The sequence below is a fragment of the Phasianus colchicus genome, chromosome 29 (genome assembly GCF_987193195.1).
Source record: "Phasianus colchicus chromosome 29, bPhaCol1.hap1.1, whole genome shotgun sequence".
Classification (NCBI taxonomy): domain Eukaryota; kingdom Metazoa; phylum Chordata; class Aves; order Galliformes; family Phasianidae; genus Phasianus; species Phasianus colchicus.
The window spans coordinates 3,199,248-3,220,413 of NC_143464.1; the positions used below are offsets into that span (position 1 = coordinate 3,199,248).

The window sequence follows — 21,166 nt, forward strand, 5'->3', positions numbered from 1 at the left end:
GAAACTGCACAAAAATTTCCGCCTCATCATATTTGGGTGTTTTCAACAGTGCAAAACACATGCCAATTGGGAAACATCATTAGATTTAGCACGGCTGAGGAGCGCATCTATGGTATTTGTGTTCAGAAGCTGGCACACAGGCATCGGACCCATTGTGAGGCTTGGAGTTGTCCAAGCAGCACAGACACTCTGAGGGCATGGCTTTCCTAAAGGCTCTGTGCTGCATTTGCAGCTGCATGTGAGTGTGCAGGACAGCCCAGGACACTGCCATGACTTCTGAGGCCAGTCACATGAGAGCCCATAGAAAACTGAGGTTTCATCAGACGAAGAACAAAGATGTGTGTCAGCTCTGTAGTGCCTTGAGCTCCAGAACAGGCAGCAGATGGAGAACAGAGATGATCTGCCTCTTCTTTTGAGAGCTCATCCCTTTCGCCAGCTGCATAACTGCATGCTCCATGGAGACAAGTAAAAAAGGCACACTCAGGTGCCCTAAACAAAGGGGTCTGTTGTCGTACAAGATGGCCAAGTATATCTCCATCCCCTCTCTGGCTCTCAGCTGATGCTCAGGAAGGAGGTGTCTGTCTCAGGGATTTCCCACACACTTCACAAGCACTAGCACACATCCAGGAGCACCCCAGGCACCTTGGTCATCACCCAGGGTCTGTGTGTGAGCAACTGACTCTCCTCTGGAGGACCAAGGACTCAGAGCAGGAGCTCACATGCAGGCAACTCCTTGATCATGCCTGAACTCAACCAGAGGAATCCCAGCTCCTGTTGGTCCGTGGGGAGCAGAATCCCATTTCCATTGCTGGGTTTCCATGTAGGGATGAGGTGCTTGCACTGCCTCAGCTGTATCAGTGCCCTGCCCAGGGTTAGTCCACCACTCCCTGTCCTGGTCTGTGTGCCCTTTTTGTTTTAGCAATCACACTCTGGTAGGACTAAGTATGTCTGGAGTTGGCCACTGTCCACTGGACGTTTGGTGGTTAATTTAGAGTACAGTACAAAGATTTCAAAGTACAGTCACGGTGCTGTTGTCTTTCAGGAGCTGTTGGCCATGGAGACCCAGGGACATCTCAGGGGAGATAAGTGGGTTGGATAGAAATGGCATCATCTGCTGCTGAGCTGTGCTGGGCTCCTGGGACAGAGGGAGCTCCTACAAGTCGTCAGTGCTGCAGTGAAACAGCTGTGCCCAGGAGCAGCTCCTGTGCAGCATACAGCAGGACTGGGAGCATGATCTGCAGGTGACAGAGAGAAGGAGGGGGAGAGCTTGCAGCCTGCATGGCATCTTAACAGGCTGAGAGTCCACTGGAGGAGCATTTCTCACAGCCCTTGACAAGGTAAGTCTCTCATTGCAGGCAGTGCAGTGGCTTTTATTGCAAGGATCACTAAATTTGGGACATTCCATTGCAGATGAGGCAGCTGACACTGTTTCTTTATCAGTGAAAAAGACCCACTCTAGTTGAGGGCTTCCATGCTGCAGCATCAGAGCACAGCCCTGAGGGCTGCGTGTCCCAGGACGGCTGCAGGCTGTGCAGCCGGGGCTGCAGCCGGGTGCCCAGGGCTGTCCTGCAGAGCAGGTCCCTGCTGTGCCCCAGGGGCTGTGTGCCGGGCCAGGGACTCTGCCGCCTGCCAGGCTCAGCACTCAGCACTCAGCACTCAGCACTCAGCACTCAGCACTCAGCACTCAGCACTCAGCACTCAGCACTCAGCACTCAGCACTCAGCCTGCCCGGGGAGCTGCCCAGGGCGCTGCAGGGAGATGTGTGGGGGGAAGCAGGGCAGGGCAGGGCATGTGCCTTCTGCTGCCACAGCTGCTCCCTGTTGCAGGGGCTTAGAACTCCAGGGCACTTCTGAGGGCACTTTGCAAGAGGGAGAATAAGGCAGTTGTTATGCTTCAGGGTGGGCTTTCCTGAGCCTGTGCTTTCTGTTTTCTCTTCACTTGGCTTTGTGGGAATGGAGTTTGTGATTTCAGAGAAGAGACTGAGACTCCAATACTATCACACTGAGAGTTACCAGGCCTCGCAGCAAATTTCTTTATTGCCCCTGCATCCATACAAATCACCATTGCCCTGTGTCCAGTGTCACCAGGATGTGTGTGACCTGACCCTTGGCACCTGCAAACACTGAGATTCCCGTGGGCCAAGAGGGGTTGGCAGGGCAGAGCTGTGCACACAGCGTCTATAAAGTACCTGTGAGCCCCAGGTAGGGTACGTGGGGACAGAGAAGCAGCTGCAGGCAGGGACAGCTGCAGGCAGCAGAGACATGGACAGGGAGGGAGAGAAGAGTGCTGACTGCAAGGGCTGGGAGAGGAAAAAGGGCACCTCACTGCCATCCCTGCAGTGCACATAGCTTCCCTACAGCAACCCCCTGGCCTGTTTTCACTGTCAGCTTGTGCATCCATTCCTAGTGCATGAGAACTTGATTAAGAGTTGCATTAAGGGCTCACCTCTCTGATAAATGCTGACTTTAGGGCGAGGAATGAGCTGACTCTCTTTCTAGGACACCCCACGTTCTGGGCTTTTGACTCTGCTCCTGTGGTTCCTCCTGGGCTGAAGTCAGCCCTGCAAAATATTGCAGCTCTGCCACGGCAGCTCTGTGTTATCCAGCAGCACCATGGAGAAGAAGCCTCAGTGCTAAGGCCATGGAAATGCTGCTGGACGGCAGTGTCCCAGGAGAGAAAGGGAGAGCTGAGAACTTCCTCTGGTACAGTAAGGAAGACGAGAGACTTGGAGTTCTGCACAACTAACCTTTGCTCTTACTGGCAACCAGAGTCTTGTCAGGTTAACTCCTAGAGTGTGACCATCCTCCAGTGGTGCAAACACAGAGCAGATCAGGTGGACCAATCATTTGGAAGTGCAGGGTATGCTCTTTGCCTCTCTGACATCAAAAGTGACACTGACACCTGAAGTGTCTCACAGTGATCAAGGATTTCTACCTTAAAAACACTTTTCATAAATGCTGGGGCAACTGAAGAAAATATATTGACAGAGCTCTGCTGTCCAGTTTTGAGAAATTTGTGGAAAGCTCCTTGATACCTCAGGTTTTTAATCTGAGATTACTCTATTTTTCAATTGTTTTATTGCTGTAGAACAGAGCTGACTCATCCACAGCCTGCAGCAGAGTTCCTTGTACTCTGTGGCACCGTCAGCCAGCAGCAGCCAGAGTTGAGAGGTCTTGCAGAAAGGACGGAGGCAGTGTAGGAGGTTTCAGAAGTCACTGAGTACGGTTTGCTTGGAGAAATCTGGAGTAACATTTTCCCTTTTTTCCCTCCTCAAACAGGTGACTGTGCCTTGAGGCAGCAGATGCCCAACAGCAGCTCCATCAGCGAGTTCCTCCTGCTGGCGTTGGCAGACACGCGGCAGCTGCAGCTCCTGCACTTCTGGCTCTTGCTGGGCATCTACCTGGCTGCCCTCCTGGGCAACGGCCTCATCAGCACAGCCGTAGCCTGCCACCACCGCCTGCACACCCCCATGTACTTCTTCCTCCTCAACCTCGCCCTCCTCGACCTGGGCTGCATCTCCACCACTCTCCCCAAAGCCATGGCCAATGCCCTCTGGGGCACCAGGCACATCTCCTACGCTGGATGTGTTGCCCAGACCTTCCTGTTTGTCTTTCTGATATCGGCAGAGTATTTCATTCTCACCATCATGTCCTATGACCGCTACGTTGCCATCTGCAAGCCCCTGCACTACGGGACCTTGATGGACAGCAGAGCTTGTGCCACCATGGCAGCAGCTGCCTGGGGCTCTGGGGTTCTCAATGCTTTGCTGCACACTGCCAATACATTTTCCCTGCCTCTCTGCCAAGGCAATGCCATCAATCAGTTCTTCTGTGAAATCCCCCAAATCTTCAAGCTCTCCTGCTCACGTTCCTACCTCAAAGAAAATTCACTTCTGCTTCTTAGTATATCTTTAGCATCTGGGTGCTTTGCTTTCATTCTTTTCTCCTATGTGCAGATCTTCAGGGCCGTGCTGAGGATGCCCTCTGAGCAGGGACGGCACAAAGCCTTCTCCACGTGCCTCCCTCACCTGGCCGTGGTCTCCCTCTTTGTCAGCACTGCCACATTCGCCTACCTGAAACCCCCATCACTTTCTTCCCCATTTCTGGACCTGGTGCTGGCACTGTTATACACAGTGGTACCTCCTGTAGTCAACCCCCTCATCTACAGCATGAGGAACCGGGAGCTCAAGGCTGTCCTCAAGAAACTATTTCTATGTATGTTTTTTCAGCATTAATTATATCTTCATCATCTTCACATGATTACCACAAACTCAAGAAAAGCTGGGAATGGCATCATGTAATATTTCTTTTTTTTTTCTTTTTTTTTTTTTTTGCTGTTAATTGTTATAATTCTTGCAATAGTTTTTACTCCACATAAATAATATTATTAATTTATATTTCCCATGTGCATTTTTTTTTTTCTTACTCCTGAAATCTTTACTATTCTTCATGCACTTGGCTGTTTGAGTAGATTAAAAAAAATAATAATAAAAATAAAAATTAGACTATCATCTGTATCTCAGAGAGCAGCCCTGCACACAGAGGGCTGCAGGAACCAAGAGCCCAATGCCACACGTTGCAGCAGCCCTGGTGTCTGTGGGGCTGCCCCTCACCGCCCGCTGGGCGCTCCCTCTCTGCTGCCTTGGAGTTGTGCTGCTGCTTCCCTGGAGCCACGGCCATGGGCAGCAGCAGGACGTGCACTTTTCAGTGCTGCTCTCCTTGCACCACCTTTGCACGCTGTTCTCCTTTCTCCTTGCACTTGTGTCAGCCCTCAGGTCCTGCATTACGTAGCAGACCAACAAAAAAAGGACACTTTGCCTGCGGTGTGCCTGGAGTTGTTTTAACAGCTTGGAAGAGCATTGCCATGTCAACAGACTGAAGGCTGGACACTTGGGGAGGAGGGAATCCTGTGAAAAATGAGACAGCCTTGCTCTGCCCAAAATGTTCTCATCATTCTGTAGGAAGCTGTGACTGCAAACTTGTTTTTGATGGACTTGTTTATTGCCACCTCACTCACAGCCCTGGATGGCACACCTGTAAACCTAGGAGCCACAGAAGGACACCAGAGAGATCCTTGAGGTCCTGTTTGGAGACTTTCCTGCTTCAAAACTATGGGACAAGCACGCTTACAAGTCAAGGACCCCCCACCTCTCTCTGCTGCATCAAAGCTGGAACCAGGACCTGTGATCTCTTTCTCTGTCTTCCCCCCCCCACCCCCCCCACCCCCAACTCTGTCACTCCCTTTTCTTTCTTTTCCTCTCACAAAGTTGTCAAGTAACACAAGGCTTACTTTGGTTTCTTATAACATCACAAGGTGTAGCTGCACATGGAAATAAGTGTAGAAGTGCCAGTACCTTACAGATAACTGTAGTGCACAGATTCACATTAAACTGATGCCTGTGTCTGGACACTGAGTGTCAGTTTCACTGTTATCCAACCAGGGGTTGCAAATCAGCTGAGGTTCCCCATCCGCGCTCGTTGTGTAATCAGTGCAACCCACTTACTCCAAGTGGCATCAGTTGCATGATGGGTGGAGGGAACCTTTCGTTTAAACATCCAGTTCAGCACTGGCAGTCGAGGTGCCAGAGGAGCTGTGTTTCAGTACCGACCACTTCAGAAGCAGCCCGAATCCCCTCATATGCAGCTAAGATCTCCTTCTCAGTTGCAGTGTAGCACTCTTTGGACCATCTTGATACTCGCCTCCAAAATCCCAGGCATCATCCTCGGGTCTCTCCTGAGGATCTTTACCACAAACTCCAAGTGGGACCTTTCTCTCCAGCAGCAGTGTACAGGATGTTCTTTACATCCTGTCCCAGCCATACTGGCCCTAGGGCCATGGCACGGGCTATGTCCTCTTTAATCTGTTCAAAAGCCTGCTGCTTTTGAAATGTGAAGTCATTTTTCATCCGCGTCACCTGATGAAGGAAGTGCACAATAAGGCTATAGTTTGGAACATGCAGTCTCCAAAAGCCCACTACACCCAGAAAAGACTGTGTCTCTCTCTTGCTAGTGGGTGGAGACATAGCAGTGATGTTGTTGGTCACATCTGCTGGAATGTGATGACGCCCATCTTGCCACTTTATACCTAGGAACTGAATCTCCTGGGCAGGTCCATTCACTTTGCCTCGCTTAATAGCAAAACCAGCTTGCAGAAGAATTTGGATTATTTGCTCTCCTTTTGTGAAGGTGACTTCTGCTGCACCTCCCCACACAACAGTATCACAAATGTAATGCAGGGATCCTTGAAATGCCCACCTCACTCTTTACTCCAAGTTCTCTCACACATTACTCTGGGTTTATTCACATTTTGTGTGTGTGTGTGTTTTACTCACACTTTCCTCAGCGTTTACTGAAACATTTCTTCAAGTTTACTCACACTTCACTCTGGGTTTACTCAAACTTTTCTCCGATTTTTACTGACACCCTGCTCCGGGTGTACTCACGCTCTACTCCTGGTCTACCCACACTTTGCTCCTGGTCTTTCTCACACTTCAAGTTTATTCACACTTTAGTCCAGCTTTATTCACACTTCTCTACGTGCTTTACCCATACTTCACTCTGGTTTTTACACACACATTTCTTTAGATTTGCTCTCAATTCACATCCAGTTTTCTCTTCCGTCCTCCCCATGGGCAAAGAACCCATAGTTCTGTGGTGGCACCAACCTTTCTGCCACTTATTCAAAGCCTGCCATTTCCTAGACTGCTCTGCATCCCTCACCACCCCAGAAGAAGGAGAGAGAAAAATACCACTTGTGAAGCCACTCTCTCAGCCATTCGCCCTAACCCCTGAAATCCGTTTGCATAGGTCGCAGGCTTCCCTGAACAATTTCATCACTGCTTACCTGAACTATCAAGAATGGGTAGTAATCAGAGGAGCGAACCAGACCTGGGACTTTTCTGGTGATGCTGGTGGTGCAGGGAGGCCCCAGGGAGGCCACGCACTCTGGGAGAGGTGGAAGGGCCGAGAGCTAGTAGATGGGTTTAACAAATGGATCACAACAGCAACGATCTGAGGAGGAATGGTAATTTACTAAATCCTACTGAACCAAAGTGTGCCCAAAGTGTGAGTCCCCACGATAGTACAAGGGAAGCACATGCCCTTCTCTGCTGCAAACTGAGTGGGGCCTGAGGGAGAGCCACTGTGGTGCGGTCCAGATCTCCACCTATCTTCTTCTTCATACCATGTGCTCAAGGGAATTCTGCCCCTCCCCTCCCATCAGAATGCTCAAAATGCCCATAAAAGGCAGCAAGTGGAACCAGAACGCTAACTCTTTAACTCCCACTGCTTCACATGATGTTTTGGTGTGGAATACTGACATTAAAAAAAATCACAACACCTCAACAGCCAGGACCTCACCACCCTCTCTCTGAAAAGATCCTCCCAGTCTCTAATCTAAATCTCAACTCTTGTAATTTAAAACATTTGTACCTTGTGATATCTGCCCATGTTAAAAGTTGATTTCCATCTTGTTTCTGAGCTCTCGGTGAGTACTGGAAGGCTGCAATGTGTTCTCCTCCAGGCTGTTTCTTCTCCCATCTCCCTCAGCCTGTCTTTCCAGGAGAGGTCCTCCAGCCCTCTGATCACCCTCGTGGCTTTCCTCTGGACCTTCTCTAAAAGCTTTACATCATGCTCCAGATGGGGCCTTCTGAGGGCTGAGTAGAGAAGGACAGTGCCCTCCCTTGCTCTGATGACCACCTCTCTGTTGATGCAGCCCAGGGTGCAGTTGGCCTCTCAGGCTGCAAGCACACACTGCTGGCTCCTGTTAAGGTTTTCATCCACCATCTTGAAGTCCTTCCCCTCAGGGCTGCTCTCTAGGAATTCAACCCTCATGCCTGGGATTGTCCCAACACAAGTGCAAAAACTGGCATTTGATCTTGTTGAACCTCATGCTGTTTCTTTGGGCCCACTTTTCAAGCCTGGCCAGGTCCCTCTGGATGGCACCCCTTCATTCTGTCATGCCAACTGCACCACACAGCTTGGTGACATCAGCACACTTGCTGAGGGTGCTCTCTGTCTCATCATCCATGCCACTGATAGACGTTGAACAGCTCTGGTCCCAAGGCTGACCCCTGTGGACATAACTTGTGATCAGCCTCCACCTGGTGGAGCCGATTTCCCAGAGAGCCATTTACCACAGTCCTTTGGCTGCGACCTTCCAACCAATTTCTTATCCAACGAACAGTCTGCCCTTCAAATCCATCTCAGACATCTCTCCACAGAGATAAGGAAGTGATGTGGGACCATGCCAAAGGACTTCCAAAAGTCCAGGGAGATTTCTGTACCACTCTGTGTAACTGATGTACTGACAAAGCATCCACATTATCATTCTGACCATAAAGAACCAGGACATGTATTGAACTGTGGGGAAAATACTGATTTCTCATTTAGATCCTTGTAATATTGAGCTAAAGAAAGCATTGTAGATCCTAGGACTAAGGCTGTGTTATAGTAAAACACATCTTTTTACAGCACACACGAAGAAATTGTTTATTAGATTGATTCTTTGCTTACAAGTGGCACCTGGTAGATAAGTGTGTTTCTGTAACTTAGCAACCTTCTCTTCAGTACCCAGAGAGCTGTTATTGGAATGGTCTGGAGTTCAGCAAAGGAATCATTACCAGAGCTGCAGTGACACAACAGACTGGGTCTGACAACAAGAACAGAAATAACAACTTGTACACAGGGGTAACTTGGGAAGTTATTATTAAATATTAGGGAAAAAAAGTCAGGACATGAGACAATAAAGATTAAATAGAAACATGGCATATCACTTGGATTAGAGTAAATAGGAAAGGAAGAAGAGGATGTGAAATCCTAACTAACAGTGAGCAGATGTATGTGTTGGAAATAATTTATATTATATAGAATAACAGAAACATGTGTTGTGGGTTAGGTGCAGTTTCAAATAATATATTAACGTGAAAGGGACGCAGAATTCAATAGCTGATCCCAAGTGTGCAGAAAAAAACAAACAAACAACAACAACAAAAAACCCTGCATTGATATGTAGCCATTAACACAGTTTGTTGTCTTTGGGTTTTAAGCAAAGAAAGAATAAAACGCTTTGTGCCTCAACCCAGGAATTGCTGAGATGTGTTCTCTCCCCTGTCCTGTAGAGGGGCAGTGACAGAGCAGCACAGGGGGCACCTGGGAGCCAGGCAAGGTGAGCACAGCGCAGCTGGGCGCTGAGTTCCAGGCTGATTTTGGGGTCCCAGCCCCGCAGCATGAGGCTCCGTGTGCCTTCCCCTCTGCAGGACAGCCCGGCCCCACCGCCCCACAGGCAGCCCCTGGCAGCTCAGTGCAGGCACTGTGTGGGGCAGCATGCGTGCAGTGGTACAGAGATGGGCCCCCAGCACAGCCCCTGACACCACATGTCCTCCTTCTCACAGCACCTACTTCCTCCCCTTTAGTTCATCTTCCTCTTCATCATGGTGCACCCTGGCTCACCTTTTAGCTCTTTCCCCCCAATTTGACAAACTTCCATTGCTTGTTTCGCCACAATCAACAACTTTCTATCTTGGTCCGGTGTAAGTGCAAACAGTTATATCAAACCCAAGAACAAATCCTTGCACCTGGTGGAGGCAAAAAAGTGATTTCAGAGCTTCTGTGAAACAGGATCATTGATAAAAACAGGGCTGTTCACACACCAGTCAAAGCTAAACACAGAAGTTTTACGACGAGCACACACTGATTCCTTCTGCTAAAGTAATATATTGTTCAACCGGCTAATACATTGATCCCATTTGCTAATCAAGCCTATATCAGCTCCACGGTGCTCGCTGGCATCTCATTTGCCTGCAGACACAGAGGTGGAACATGGAGGCTGTGAGAAAGTCAGCACTGAGCCAGAGTTCCTATGGGCTCCAGGAGAAAGAGAGCACGGTGATGCCTCAGTACAAGTAGAAGGAAGCCAAACATATGTGTAGGACCATGATAACCACTAATGATAATTACACACACACACATAAATATGAACAGCAAAGAAAAATGAAGTGATAAACATAAATAAATATTATAATCAGTAAGGAACATAAGTTTGTTATTGCACAGACTGAGTCACTTGTTGAGACAGATGTGAAGTTTATCCCTGCTGAAATGTGACCAGGGCATCATTTTCCTCACTGTGTTCTTGAGCTCCTGGTTCCTCATGCTGTAGATGAGGGGGTTCACTGCTGGAGGCAACACCGAGTACAGAAATGACACCACCAGGTCCAGGGATGGGGAGGAGATGGAGGGGAGCTTCAGGTAGGCAACCATGCCTGTGCTGACAAAGAGGGAGACCACGGCCAGGTGAGGGAGGCACGTGGAGAAGGCTTTGTGCTGTCCCTGCTCAGAGGGCATCCTCAGCACAGCCCTGAAGATCTGCACATAGGACACAACAATGAATACAAAGCACCCAAAAAACACAAGGATACCAACCACAATAAGCCCAACTTCCCTGAGGTAGGCATCTGAGCAGGAGAGCTTGAGGATCTGGGGAATTTCACAGAAGAACTGATCCACAGCATTGCCTTGGCAGAGAGGCAGGGAAAATGTGCTGGCAGTGAGCAGCAAGGCATTGAGAACCCCAGTGCCCCAGGCAGCTGCTGCCATGGTGGCACAAGCTCTGCTGTCCATCAAGGTCCCGTAGTGCAGGGGCTTGCAGATGGCAACGTAGCGGTCATAGGACATGATGGTGAGAATGCAATACTCTGCCGATATCAGAAAGACAAACAGGAATGTCTGGGCAACACATCCAGCATAGGAGATGTGCCTGGTGTCCCAGAGGGCATTGGCCATGGCTTTGGGGAGAGTGGTGGAGATGCAGCCCAGGTCGAGGAGGGCGAGGTTGAGGAGGAAGAAGTACATGGGGGTGTGCAGGCGGTGGTGGCAGGCTACGGCTGTGCTGATGAGGCCGTTGCCCAGGAGGGCAGCCAGGTAGATGCCCAGCAAGAGCCAGAAGTGCAGGAGCTGCAGCTGCCGCGTGTCTGCCAACGCCAGCAGGAGGAACTCGCTGATGGAGCTGCTGTTGGGCATCTGCAGTTCCCGGGCATGGAGTCCTGTGCAGAGTGCAGAAAATAATGACAGAAGTCAAGATAACTTGCAGACACTCTCCTCCTGCTATACTATAGAAATGTTTCTTTCTCTTTGAAAAATGTTCATTTAACTCCATAACTTCAATTTCCTTGCATGAGCTTTAGTGTACCTTAAGAAGTAGAAGCTGAAAGAGCTCTTACTTTCCTCTCATTTCCTAATCATATCTCAGCTTCCTAGATAATTTCCTCTTACAATCAATTTCCATCCCTCATATCTTTATGCTGTCTGCACTCACAGTGCCCATCCCTACCTCTTTTCCGCACTTAAATTTCTGTTAGAGAAAGCTGTTTGTTTTCAGGATATGAGCATTATTCATGTCAGCAGAAAACGATAGCAATTTCAGCTGAAAGCACTTTAGGAGAATGTTCATATAAGGGCAAATTGTGAATGGTACAATTCAGGATTCTCAGAGATGTGTTCATATTTCACATCTCCTTTCAGAATTCCGCCTCCAACTCATTCTCCTTCCCTAAGAACAGGTGTTGGAAAATCCCTGCCTTGTCTCTCCTCCTGCAAAGCACCCTTGGAAAAAAACACCCAGTGGTGAGTGTAGCTGTTATCCCCATGCCCCAGGCAGCAGCTGTGGCAGCAGAAGACCTCTGCCCTGCCCTGCCGTGGGACTCCTTCCCCCCACACATCTCCCCGCAGCGCCCTGGGCAGCTCCCCGGGCAGGCTGAGTGCTGAGTGCTGAGTGCTGAGTGCTGAGTGCTGAGTGCTGAGTGCTGAGTGCTGAGCCTGGCAGGCGGCAGAGTCAAAGCCTGCAGTGAGACTTACCTTGTCAAAGGCTGTGAGCAGTGCTCCTGCAGTGAGCTCAACACCTGCTCAAACCATACACATCCTATAAGCTCTCTGCCCTTTCTCTCCTCTCCTCCTGTCACCTGCAGGCTGTGCTGTGCAGAAGAGCTGCTCCTGGGCACAGCTGTCTCTCTGCAGCGCTGCCCACTTGTAGGAGCTCCCTGAGTCCCAGGAGCCCAGCCCAGCCCAGCCCAGCAGAGGATGTCATTTTCTCTTCCTCACTGCTCTCCCTGGAGATGACTTGGGGGCTGCAGGGCTGGCAGCTCCTGATAGACAACAGGGTCATCTCTGCAAAACGTACTTTGAAGTCAGATGAATTAACCACCAGTAGCCAAGCTGATTTCAGAAGCATTGTTTGTCCTAACAGATTGTGTGTGCCGAGCAAAGCTGCCAATGCCCCATCTGGTGTCATGGTTTTATGATTCTTGTTATCAGTATTCCACATCATAACATCATGTAAAGCACCGGGAATTAAAGAGTTAATACTCCCGTTCTGTGGACGGACAACTTTCTGGATACCTGGTTCTCAGAAGAGAAGAAGAACCGCATATCCCAGGGGACTCTGAGTTCAGAGGGGAAGATAAGCCGTGGGAGGAAGACATGGGATCTCTCACTTGCTCGCTGCCTGGCAGTGTGTGGCTGCGCGCCCCAGCCGTGCGCCTTCAGTTCAAAGTAAGGCTTTTGGTTTCAGACACTTGCTCTCTCATTATACTTGAGTTATTACCCTAAATTCCAATTTTATTTTATAACATTGTGTTATCTTACATTCCAGTATCATGTTTAGTAAAAATAAGTTTCCTTCTTCAATCATTGATGCTGTTTTTTATTATTTTTATTATTATTTTTTTTCTTTATTTATTATTATAAATTTTTTATATTTTATTTTATTTTATTTTATTTTATTTTATTTTATTTTATTTTATTTTGTGTATTTTATTTTATTTTTTGGCCAGTGGTACTGCCAAGCCTTCAGCCCTCTGTCACGGACACACATTGATCCAGATAACTCCGTAACAAGACAACACACTCAGTCATATGCTCTGCTTTTAGGACGGGTGTGTGGAGCCAAACATTGGACCTGGTGATCACTATGGGTCCTTCCCATTGTGTCTTAGGATTCCATGACAAGCTGGATACAAGCACGGTGGGTTGGAATGACTGTGGTGTCACTGTGGGTAGGAGTTCAGTAACACAGTCACGATGTTCTCTCAAAAGTGTGGAGAGCAGTGATGTCAGAATTACTGAGTTATGGCAGTGATCATTATTACAGTGATGTCAGAGTCACTGTGCTGGAAAGGGGAGACAAGCTCAGTGATTTCAGCTCCACTGTGTTGTCACAGCTGATATGAGCACAGTGGTGTTGCAGTCAGACAGGAGCTCTGCATGTGGGTGAGCATCAAACACGGCATCCCCAGAACCAAATGCTACCAGTGAGGAAATGGTGCCTCCACCTTGGGCCTGGGAGTTCAAAGTTCTGTTGTGATTGACTGCTTGTTCAGACTGAGCCCCTCTCACATCCCACATCCTGGCATGAGACACACTGCCCACATGGGACTTGGGCCTCACGGCATCCTTGCACCCCATGCAGAGTCTGGCAGCTGCTGTGCCCTGGTCTTCCATTTGACATCAGACAAACCTCCATCCCACTGCCCCAGGAAGGGCCCTGAGCCAGCACGAGGGACACGATCTCCCTGCCAAGGCTCTGGGGATCAGGCCTTGGCCTTTCTGCTTCAGAAGACAAAGGAGGCTTTGCTCAGCATCACAGCCACCATCCCAGTGCCTTGGTCTGCCTGCAATCATGGCTTCCAATTATCTGCTCTAACGAGTCCCTGGGGAAGCTTGCTTGTCCATGGCCCTCAGTGGGGCCCATTAATACTCCAAGAAACTTCACTGTTCCTTCTGACTTTGTCTTCTTGAGCACTTCTTGCAATCTTCTTTCTGCACTGGAGGTGATGGACTCAGCAGCAAATGCCCCCTGGGGCCCATTACAACCTGAAGAGCCCTCCTGTGCCTTGTGCCTTCCTGTCATCTTCTTCAGGTGTTCAGAACTTGTACAGCAAACTGGACAGGTATCTGGAGACATCTAAAAGAGGAAGAGAACAACAGGCATTAATGAAGTCTATTTATTTAGTTAGTTATGGTTCAGTTTAAACAAGAATTTAAAGCAACACTTTGCAACTGATATTGACCCAGGATGTCCCCTAATGAGCTCTGCTCTGTCACTGTGTGGACAGATCCCCATCAGGCTTCCGTTTTCCTTGCTGGACAAGCCCAGCTCCATCAGTCTCTCCTCACATGTGAAGTGCTCCATCCCCAGTCACCTTGAGTGAACCTTCCCAAACTCACTTTGTCTTGCTCTCATCTGCCTTGTGTTGGGGATCTGAACTGTAGAGGCAATGCTCTGGATAATGCCTTCCCTCCATCTTCCACCCATTATCTTCTTCATATTAAAAAACTGGGAACTTGATTTCTTACCAGATTTCCAAATTCTGAAACAAGGAAGAATAGTTATTGATTACAGGAGATACTAACATTAAACATTTGGAAGGAATTCTTAACATTTCTAAGATCATGATTGTGAGGCATGGAACAGCTGTGGAACAGGTAGCCCAGAGAAGTGGTGGATGCCCCATCCCTGGCAAAGTTCAAGATGTCAAGGGCCCCAAGCATCCTCATGTACTGGATGACAGCGCTGCCCACAGCAAGGGAGCTGAAACTGGATGGTCTTTTAGGTCCTTCCGATCCAAGCCATTCAAGGATTCTGTGGTTCCTGTCAGTCTCATCCAACTCAGAATCCTGTTTGCTTAGGTATTCCCTGATCACCTCTTTTTTCACCAAGGACACATCTGCCATGCACCAACAATTCCCACCTGTCTCTGCCTCCTAGGATTCCAAGAAGACCAGACAAACTAATAAACTGTGAGGTCAGGAAGGAAATGAGTATCAGAGACTTTTCCATGTCCTGTCTCACCATGTTCCCTACACCATTCTACTGTGGGCCCACATTCTCGCTAGCCTTTCTTTTGTAGACTACATATTTCTACAAGCCCTTCTTGTCTGTGATATGCCCGGGCACATTCAATTGCAGTTGAACTCTGACTTTCCTAGACTCATCTCAGGAACACTGGACAAAGTCTCTGCATTGCTGCCAGGTGCTCACTTCTTGTTTCCATTTCCTGTACGCTTCCTTTCTGTGTTTGGGTTAGAGCAACACAATCAATTCACAATAATGCAGGATTTCTGACATCTTAACTTGCCTTCCTCTTCCTCGGAATGGAAATATTCTGCTTGGAAGCCAAGTTGCTTAGATAGTTGCGACATTTTTTGACCCTATTCCCTCGGTGCCTTTCCCTGCTGTTCTGTACACCACAGACACTTGAAGAAGCCAAGGTGTGCTCTCCTGAAGCCCAAAGGTGTGAGCTTCTCATTTGCCCTCCCTTCAGATTCCTCAACTCCACCATCCCATGGCCACTGCAGACCAGGTTCTCTTTCACATTCACATTCCCCATCAACCCTTCCTTGGCAGTATGAGATGCAGCAGAGCACCTCTGCTCTTTGGTTCCTCTATGGCTTGGTCAAGAAGCTGCCAGCTGTGCTCTCCAGCGTTCTTCTGGATGGTGCATGCCCTGCTCTGCTGTCCCTGCAGCAGACACTGCAGTGGAAAAAGCCCCCAAATGGGACAAGGGCCTGACAACACGAGGCTCCCATCTGCACGTAAAGGGCACCTTCCACTTGCTCTTCCTGATCAGGAAGCCAGGAACAGACACCGTTGGTCTCCTCTGTTTGCCATTGCCATTGCCATTCACTCTGACCTGGCTGCTCTGCCTCCCCCAAGATGAGCTCAGTGCACTCTCTGAAAGGGCAGTTGCCCTTCCTTGTCTCTTTTGGAAGCCATTTCACCACATCCCTGAGATCCAAACAAGACCTCAGGTCTGCAACTCTTCAAAGCTTTCTAGCCCAGCATGTGCTGGTGTTCTCATTAGTGAAAAAGCACAGAAGAAAACAACCTATTCAGGATGGGTCATTGGATTCAGTGCATCCATGGTCTTTATGAAGATGGCACAAAGGCATTGGATCCACTGTGGGGCGTCAAGTTGACTAAGCAGCACAGACACTCCTGGATATGTCTTTCCTGAAGGCCCTGTGCTGCATTTGCAGCTGCATGTGAGTGTGCTGGACAGCCTGGAGAACTGGCATGACATGACATGACGTGGCTGCTTCTGACACCGTTTGCTTGAGAGCCCATAGAAAACTGAAGTGTTTTCTGTTAAACAATACAGATGTGTCAGCTCTGTCGTGCCTTGAGCTCCAGAATATTCAGCAGATGTAGAACAGAGAAAGATCTGCCTCTTCTTTGGAGAGCTCATCCATTTAGTCAGCTGCATACCTCTGCATGCTCCATGGAGAAAAGTGAAAAAAGACACACAAGTGCCATAAATTGCCATAAATGCAAGGGTCTGATATCATTTAGGATGGCCAAGAATATCTCCATCCCCTCTCTGGCCCTCAGCTGATGCTCAGGAAGGAAAGGAGGTGTCTGTCTCAGGGATTTCCCACGCACTTCCCAAGCACTAGCACACATCCAGGAGCACCCCAGGCACCTTGGTCCTCACCCAGGGCCTGTGTGTGGGCAACTGACTCCCCGCTGAAGGACCAAGGACTCGGAACAGGAGCTCACATGCAGGCAACTCCTTGTGCACATCTGAACTGAACCAGAGGAATCCCTGAAACTCCTGTTGGTCCGTGGGGAGCAGAATCTGATTTCAGCCCCAGACTTTCCAACTAGCGATGAAATGCCTGCGCTACCTCAGCTGGATCAGTGCCCTGCCCAGGGGAAGTCCACCCTTCCTGACCTTCTCAGTGTGTCCTTTTTGTTTCAGCAAACACTCTCTAATCATATGTCTGGAATTAGTCACTGTCCACTGGACGTCTGGTGGTTAACTAAGCAGATTTCAAAGTAAAGTCATGACACGGTTGTTTTTCAGGAGCTGTTGGCCATGGAGATGCAGGGACATCTCAAGGGAGATTACCTGGGGAAAAAAAAATCACATCCTCTGTTGCTGAGTTGGGCCAGGCTCCTGGGACACAGGAAGCTCCTACAAGGGGGCAGTGCTGCAGAGAGACAGCTGTGCCCAGGAGCAGCTCTTCTGCACAGCACAGCAGGGCTGGGGGCATGATCCGCAGGTGACATGAGGATAGAAGAGAGAGGAAGGAGAGTTACAGTCTATGTGGAGTGTGAGCAGGCTGTGAGCTCACTGAAGGAACACTGCTCACAGCCATAGACACGGTAAGTCTCTGGATGCAGGCAGTGCTGCTGCTTTTACTGGAGGGATCACTAAATCAGGGACTTCCCATTGCAGATCAGAATGCAGAGAGTCTGTGTTTCTTTATTATGAAAATGACTTGTTGCATATGAGGGCTTCCCCCCTCAGGGCAGGGGCCTTCAGCTGCCACAGCTTCTGCCTGGGGCGGGGTACTCACAGATTCACTGCATGCCAGCATGTTTCTAAGGACACTGTGCAAGAGGAGAGACAAGGCAGGGGAAGGGAAAGGACTGGAGGCAGAAATCTAGATGGGGCTGTTCACTTAGAACACATCCCTGAGACTCCTGATTCACACTATTCTCACTCATTCTGTGAACAGTCACACAATGTGCATTCAGCCTCTCCTCTCTTGAAGGATAGAACAAAATTACCATACTGTCGTATTCTCCAGACATGAATAATGAAATTAAGCTGCAGTCGGGCAGCTTTCTCTAACAGAAATGTAATGGCACATAGGATGGGACTGGGTGCTTTAAAAGCAGTTGGGTTAAAGACAGGGAAAGAGATGAAAATATCCAGGGAGATGGGATAAGATTAAAAAATGAGAAAAATATATAAGCTGCATACTCGTCTTCTGCTTATGGAATGCTAAACTTCATGAAATTAAATTGAAGTTATGGAGCTAAATGAACATTGTGCAGAGAGAAAGAAAAAAAAAAAAAATTATAGCAGAAGGAGTGCCTCTGAGAATGATCTTGACATTATCTTCTGCACTCTGCACAGGACTCCATGCCCAGGAACTGCAGATGCCCAACAGCAGCTCCATCAGCGAGTTCCTCCTGCTGGCGTTGGCAGACACGCGGCAGCTGCAGCTCCTGCACTTCTGGCTCTTGCTGGGCATCTACCTGGCTGCCCTCCTGGGCAACGGCCTCATCAGCACAGCCGTAGCCTGCCACCACCGCCTGCACACCCCCATGTACTTCTTCCTCCTCAACCTCGCCCTCCTCGACCTGGGCTGCATCTCCACCACTCTCCCCAAAGCCATGGCCAATGCCCTCTGGGGCACCAGGACCATCTCCTACTCTGGATGTGTTGCCCAGACCTTCCTGTTTGTCTTTCTGATATTGGCAGAGTATTTAATTCTCACCATCATGTCCTATGACCGCTACGTTGCCATCTGCAAGCCCCTGCACTACGGGACCTTGATGGACAGCAGAGCTTGTGCCACCATGGCAGCAGCTGCCTGGGGCACTGGGGTTCTCAATGCTTTGCTGCACACTGCCAGCACATTTTCACTGCCTCTCTGCCAAGGCAATGCAGTGGACCAGTTCTTCTGTGAAATACCCCACATCCTCAAGCTCTCCTGCTCACACTCCTACCTCAAAGAGATTTGGCTTCTTGTGATCAGTGCCTCTTTAGCATCTGGGTGTTTTGTTTTCATTCTTTTCTCCTATGTGCAGATCTTCAGGGCCGTGCTGAGGATGCATTCTGAGCAGGGACAGCACAAAGCCTTCTCCACGTGCCTCCCTCACCTGGCCGTGGTCTCCCTCTTTGTCAGCACAGTCATGGTTGCCTACCTGAAGCTCCCCTCCATCTCCTCCCGATCCTTGGACCTGGTGGTGTCATTTCTGTACTCGGTGGTGCCTCCAGCAGTGAACCCCCTCATTTACAGCATGAGGAACCAGGAGCTCAAGAACGCGGTGAGGAAAATGATGCCCTGGTCACTTTTCAGCAGGCATAAACTTCACATCTGTCTCAACAAGTGACTCAGTCTGTGCAATAACAAACTTATGTTCCTTACTGATTATAATATTTATTTATGTTTATCACTTCATTTTTCTTTGCTGTTCATATATATGTGTGTGTGTGTAATTATCATTAGTGGTTATCATGGTCCTACACATATGTTTGGCTTCCTTCTACTTGTACTGAGGCATCACCGTGCTCTCTTTCTCCTGGAGCCCATAGGAACTCTGGCTCAGTGCTGCCTTTCTCACAGCCTCCATGTTCCACCTCTGTGTCTGCAGGCAAATGAGATGCCAGTGGGCACCGTGGAGCTGATATAGGCTTGATTAGCAAATGGGATCAATGTAATTGATATATTATTTATTAATTATTAGTTAATATATTATTTGAAACTGCACCTAACCCACAACACATGTTACTGTTATTCAATATAATATAAATTATTTCCAACACATACATCTGCTCACTGTTAGTTAGGATTTCACATCCTCTTCTTCCTTACCTATTTACTCTAATCCAAGTGATATGCCATGTTTCTATTTAATCTTTATTGTCTCATGTCCTGACTTTTTTTCCCTAATATTTAATAATAACTTCCCAAATTACCCCTGTGTACAAGTTGTTATTTCTGTTCTTGTTGTCAGACCCAGTCTGTTGTGTCACTGCAGCTCTGGTAATGATTCCTTTGCTGAACTCCAGACCATTCCAATAACAGCTCTCTGGGTACTGAAGGGAAGGTTGCTAAGTTACAGAAACACACTTATCTACCAGGTGCCACTTGTAAGCAAAGAATCAATCTAATAAACAATTTCTTCGTGTGTGCTGTAAAAAGATGTGTTTTACTATAACACAGCCTTAGTCCTAGGATCTACAATGCTTTCTTTAGCTCAATATTACAAGGATCTAAATGAGAAATCAGTATTTTCCCCACAGTTCAATACATGTCCTGGTTCTTTATGGTCAGAATGATAATGTGGATGCTTTGTCAGTACATCAGTTACACAGAGTGGTACAGAAATCTCCCTGGACTTTTGGAAGTCCTTTGGCATGGTCCCACATCACTTCCTTATCTCTGTGGAGAGATGTCTGAGATGGATTTGAAGGGCAGAGTGTTCACTGGAGAAGAAATTGGTTGGAAGGCCGCAGCCAAAGGACTGTGGTAAATGGCTCTCTGGGAAATCGGCTCCACCAGGTGGAGGCTGATCACAAGTTATGTCCACAGGGGTCAGCCTTGGGACCAGAGCTGTTCAACGTCTATCAGAGGCATGGATGATGAGACAGAGAGCACCCTCAGCAAGTGTGCTGATGTCACCAAGCTGTGTGGTGCAGTTGGCATGACAGAATGAAGGGGTGCCATCCAGAGGGACCTGGCCAGGCTTGAAAAGTGGGCCCAAAGGAACAGCATGAGGTTCAACAAGATCAAATGCCAGTTTTTGCACTTGTGTCGGGACAATCCCAGGCATGAGGGTTGAATTCCTAGAGAGCAGCCCTGAGGGGAAGGACTTCGAGATGGTAGATGAAAACCTTAACAGGAGCCAGCAGTGTGTGCTTGCAGCCTGAGAGGCCAACTGCACCCTGGGCTGCATCAACAGAGAGGTGGTCATCAGAGCAAGGGAGGGCACTGTCCTTCTCTACTCAGCCCTCAGAAGGCCCCATCTGGAGCATGATGTAAAGCTTTTAGAGAAGGTCCAGAGGAAAGCCACGAGGGTGATCAGAGGGCTGGAGGACCTCTCCTGGAAAGACAGGCTGAGGGAGATGGGAGAAGAAACAGCCTGGAGGAGAACACATTGCAGCCTTCCAGTACTCACCGAGAGCTCACAAACAAGATGGAAATCAACTTTTAACATGGGCAGATATCACAAGGTACAAATGTTTTAAATTACAAGAGTTGAGATTTAGATTAGAGACTGGGAGGATCTTTTCAGAGAGAGGGTGGTGAGGTCCTGGCTGTTGTGGTGTTGTGATTTTTTTTTATGTCAGTATTCCACACCAAAACATCATGTGAAGCAGTGGGAGTTAAAGAGTTAGCGTTCTGGTTCCACTTGCTGCCTTTTATGGGCATTTTGAGCATTCTGATGGGAGGGGAGGGGCAGAATTCCCTGGAGCACATGGTGTGAAGAGGAAGATAGGTGGAGATCCAGACTGCACCACAGTGGCTCTCCCTCAGGCCCCACTCAGTTTGCAGCAGAGAAGGGCATGTGCTTCCCTTGTACTATCGTGGGGACTCACACTTTGGGCACACTTTGGTTCAGTAGGATTTAGTAAATTACCATTCCTCCTCAG

At 48.7% G+C, this 21,166-nt stretch overlaps 3 protein-coding genes across 3 annotated transcripts; 2 read left to right on the top strand and 1 right to left on the bottom strand.

Moving 5' to 3' along the window:
- Nucleotides 1–3,301: 3,301 nt before the first annotated feature.
- Nucleotides 3,302–4,234, top strand: LOC149914649 (olfactory receptor 14J1-like). Its single transcript, XM_090126476.1, has one exon. The coding sequence runs from the start codon at nucleotides 3,302–3,304 to the stop codon at nucleotides 4,232–4,234; it is 933 nt and encodes a 310-aa protein (XP_089982602.1).
- A 5,824-nt stretch (nucleotides 4,235–10,058) lies between these two features.
- On the bottom strand, nucleotides 10,059–11,018 carry LOC149914650 (olfactory receptor 14A16-like). Its single transcript, XM_090126535.1, has one exon. The coding sequence runs from the start codon at nucleotides 11,016–11,018 to the stop codon at nucleotides 10,059–10,061; it is 960 nt and encodes a 319-aa protein (XP_089982661.1).
- Nucleotides 11,019–18,288: 7,270 nt separating this feature from the next.
- LOC149914651 (olfactory receptor 14J1-like) lies at nucleotides 18,289–18,903 on the top strand. The gene has a single exon (XM_090126539.1). It carries the CDS (start codon nucleotides 18,289–18,291, stop codon nucleotides 18,901–18,903), a length of 615 nt encoding a protein of 204 aa, XP_089982665.1.
- Nucleotides 18,904–21,166: the final 2,263 nt, after the last annotated feature.

Coding starts and splice junctions, on each gene's coding strand:
- LOC149914649 (XM_090126476.1), top strand. CDS start 3,302: ATGCCCAACAGCAGCTCCATCAGCGAGTTCCTCCTGCTGGCGTTGGCA.
- LOC149914650 (XM_090126535.1), bottom strand. CDS start 11,018: ATGCCCAACAGCAGCTCCATCAGCGAGTTCCTCCTGCTGGCGTTGGCA.
- LOC149914651 (XM_090126539.1), top strand. CDS start 18,289: ATGTCCTATGACCGCTACGTTGCCATCTGCAAGCCCCTGCACTACGGG.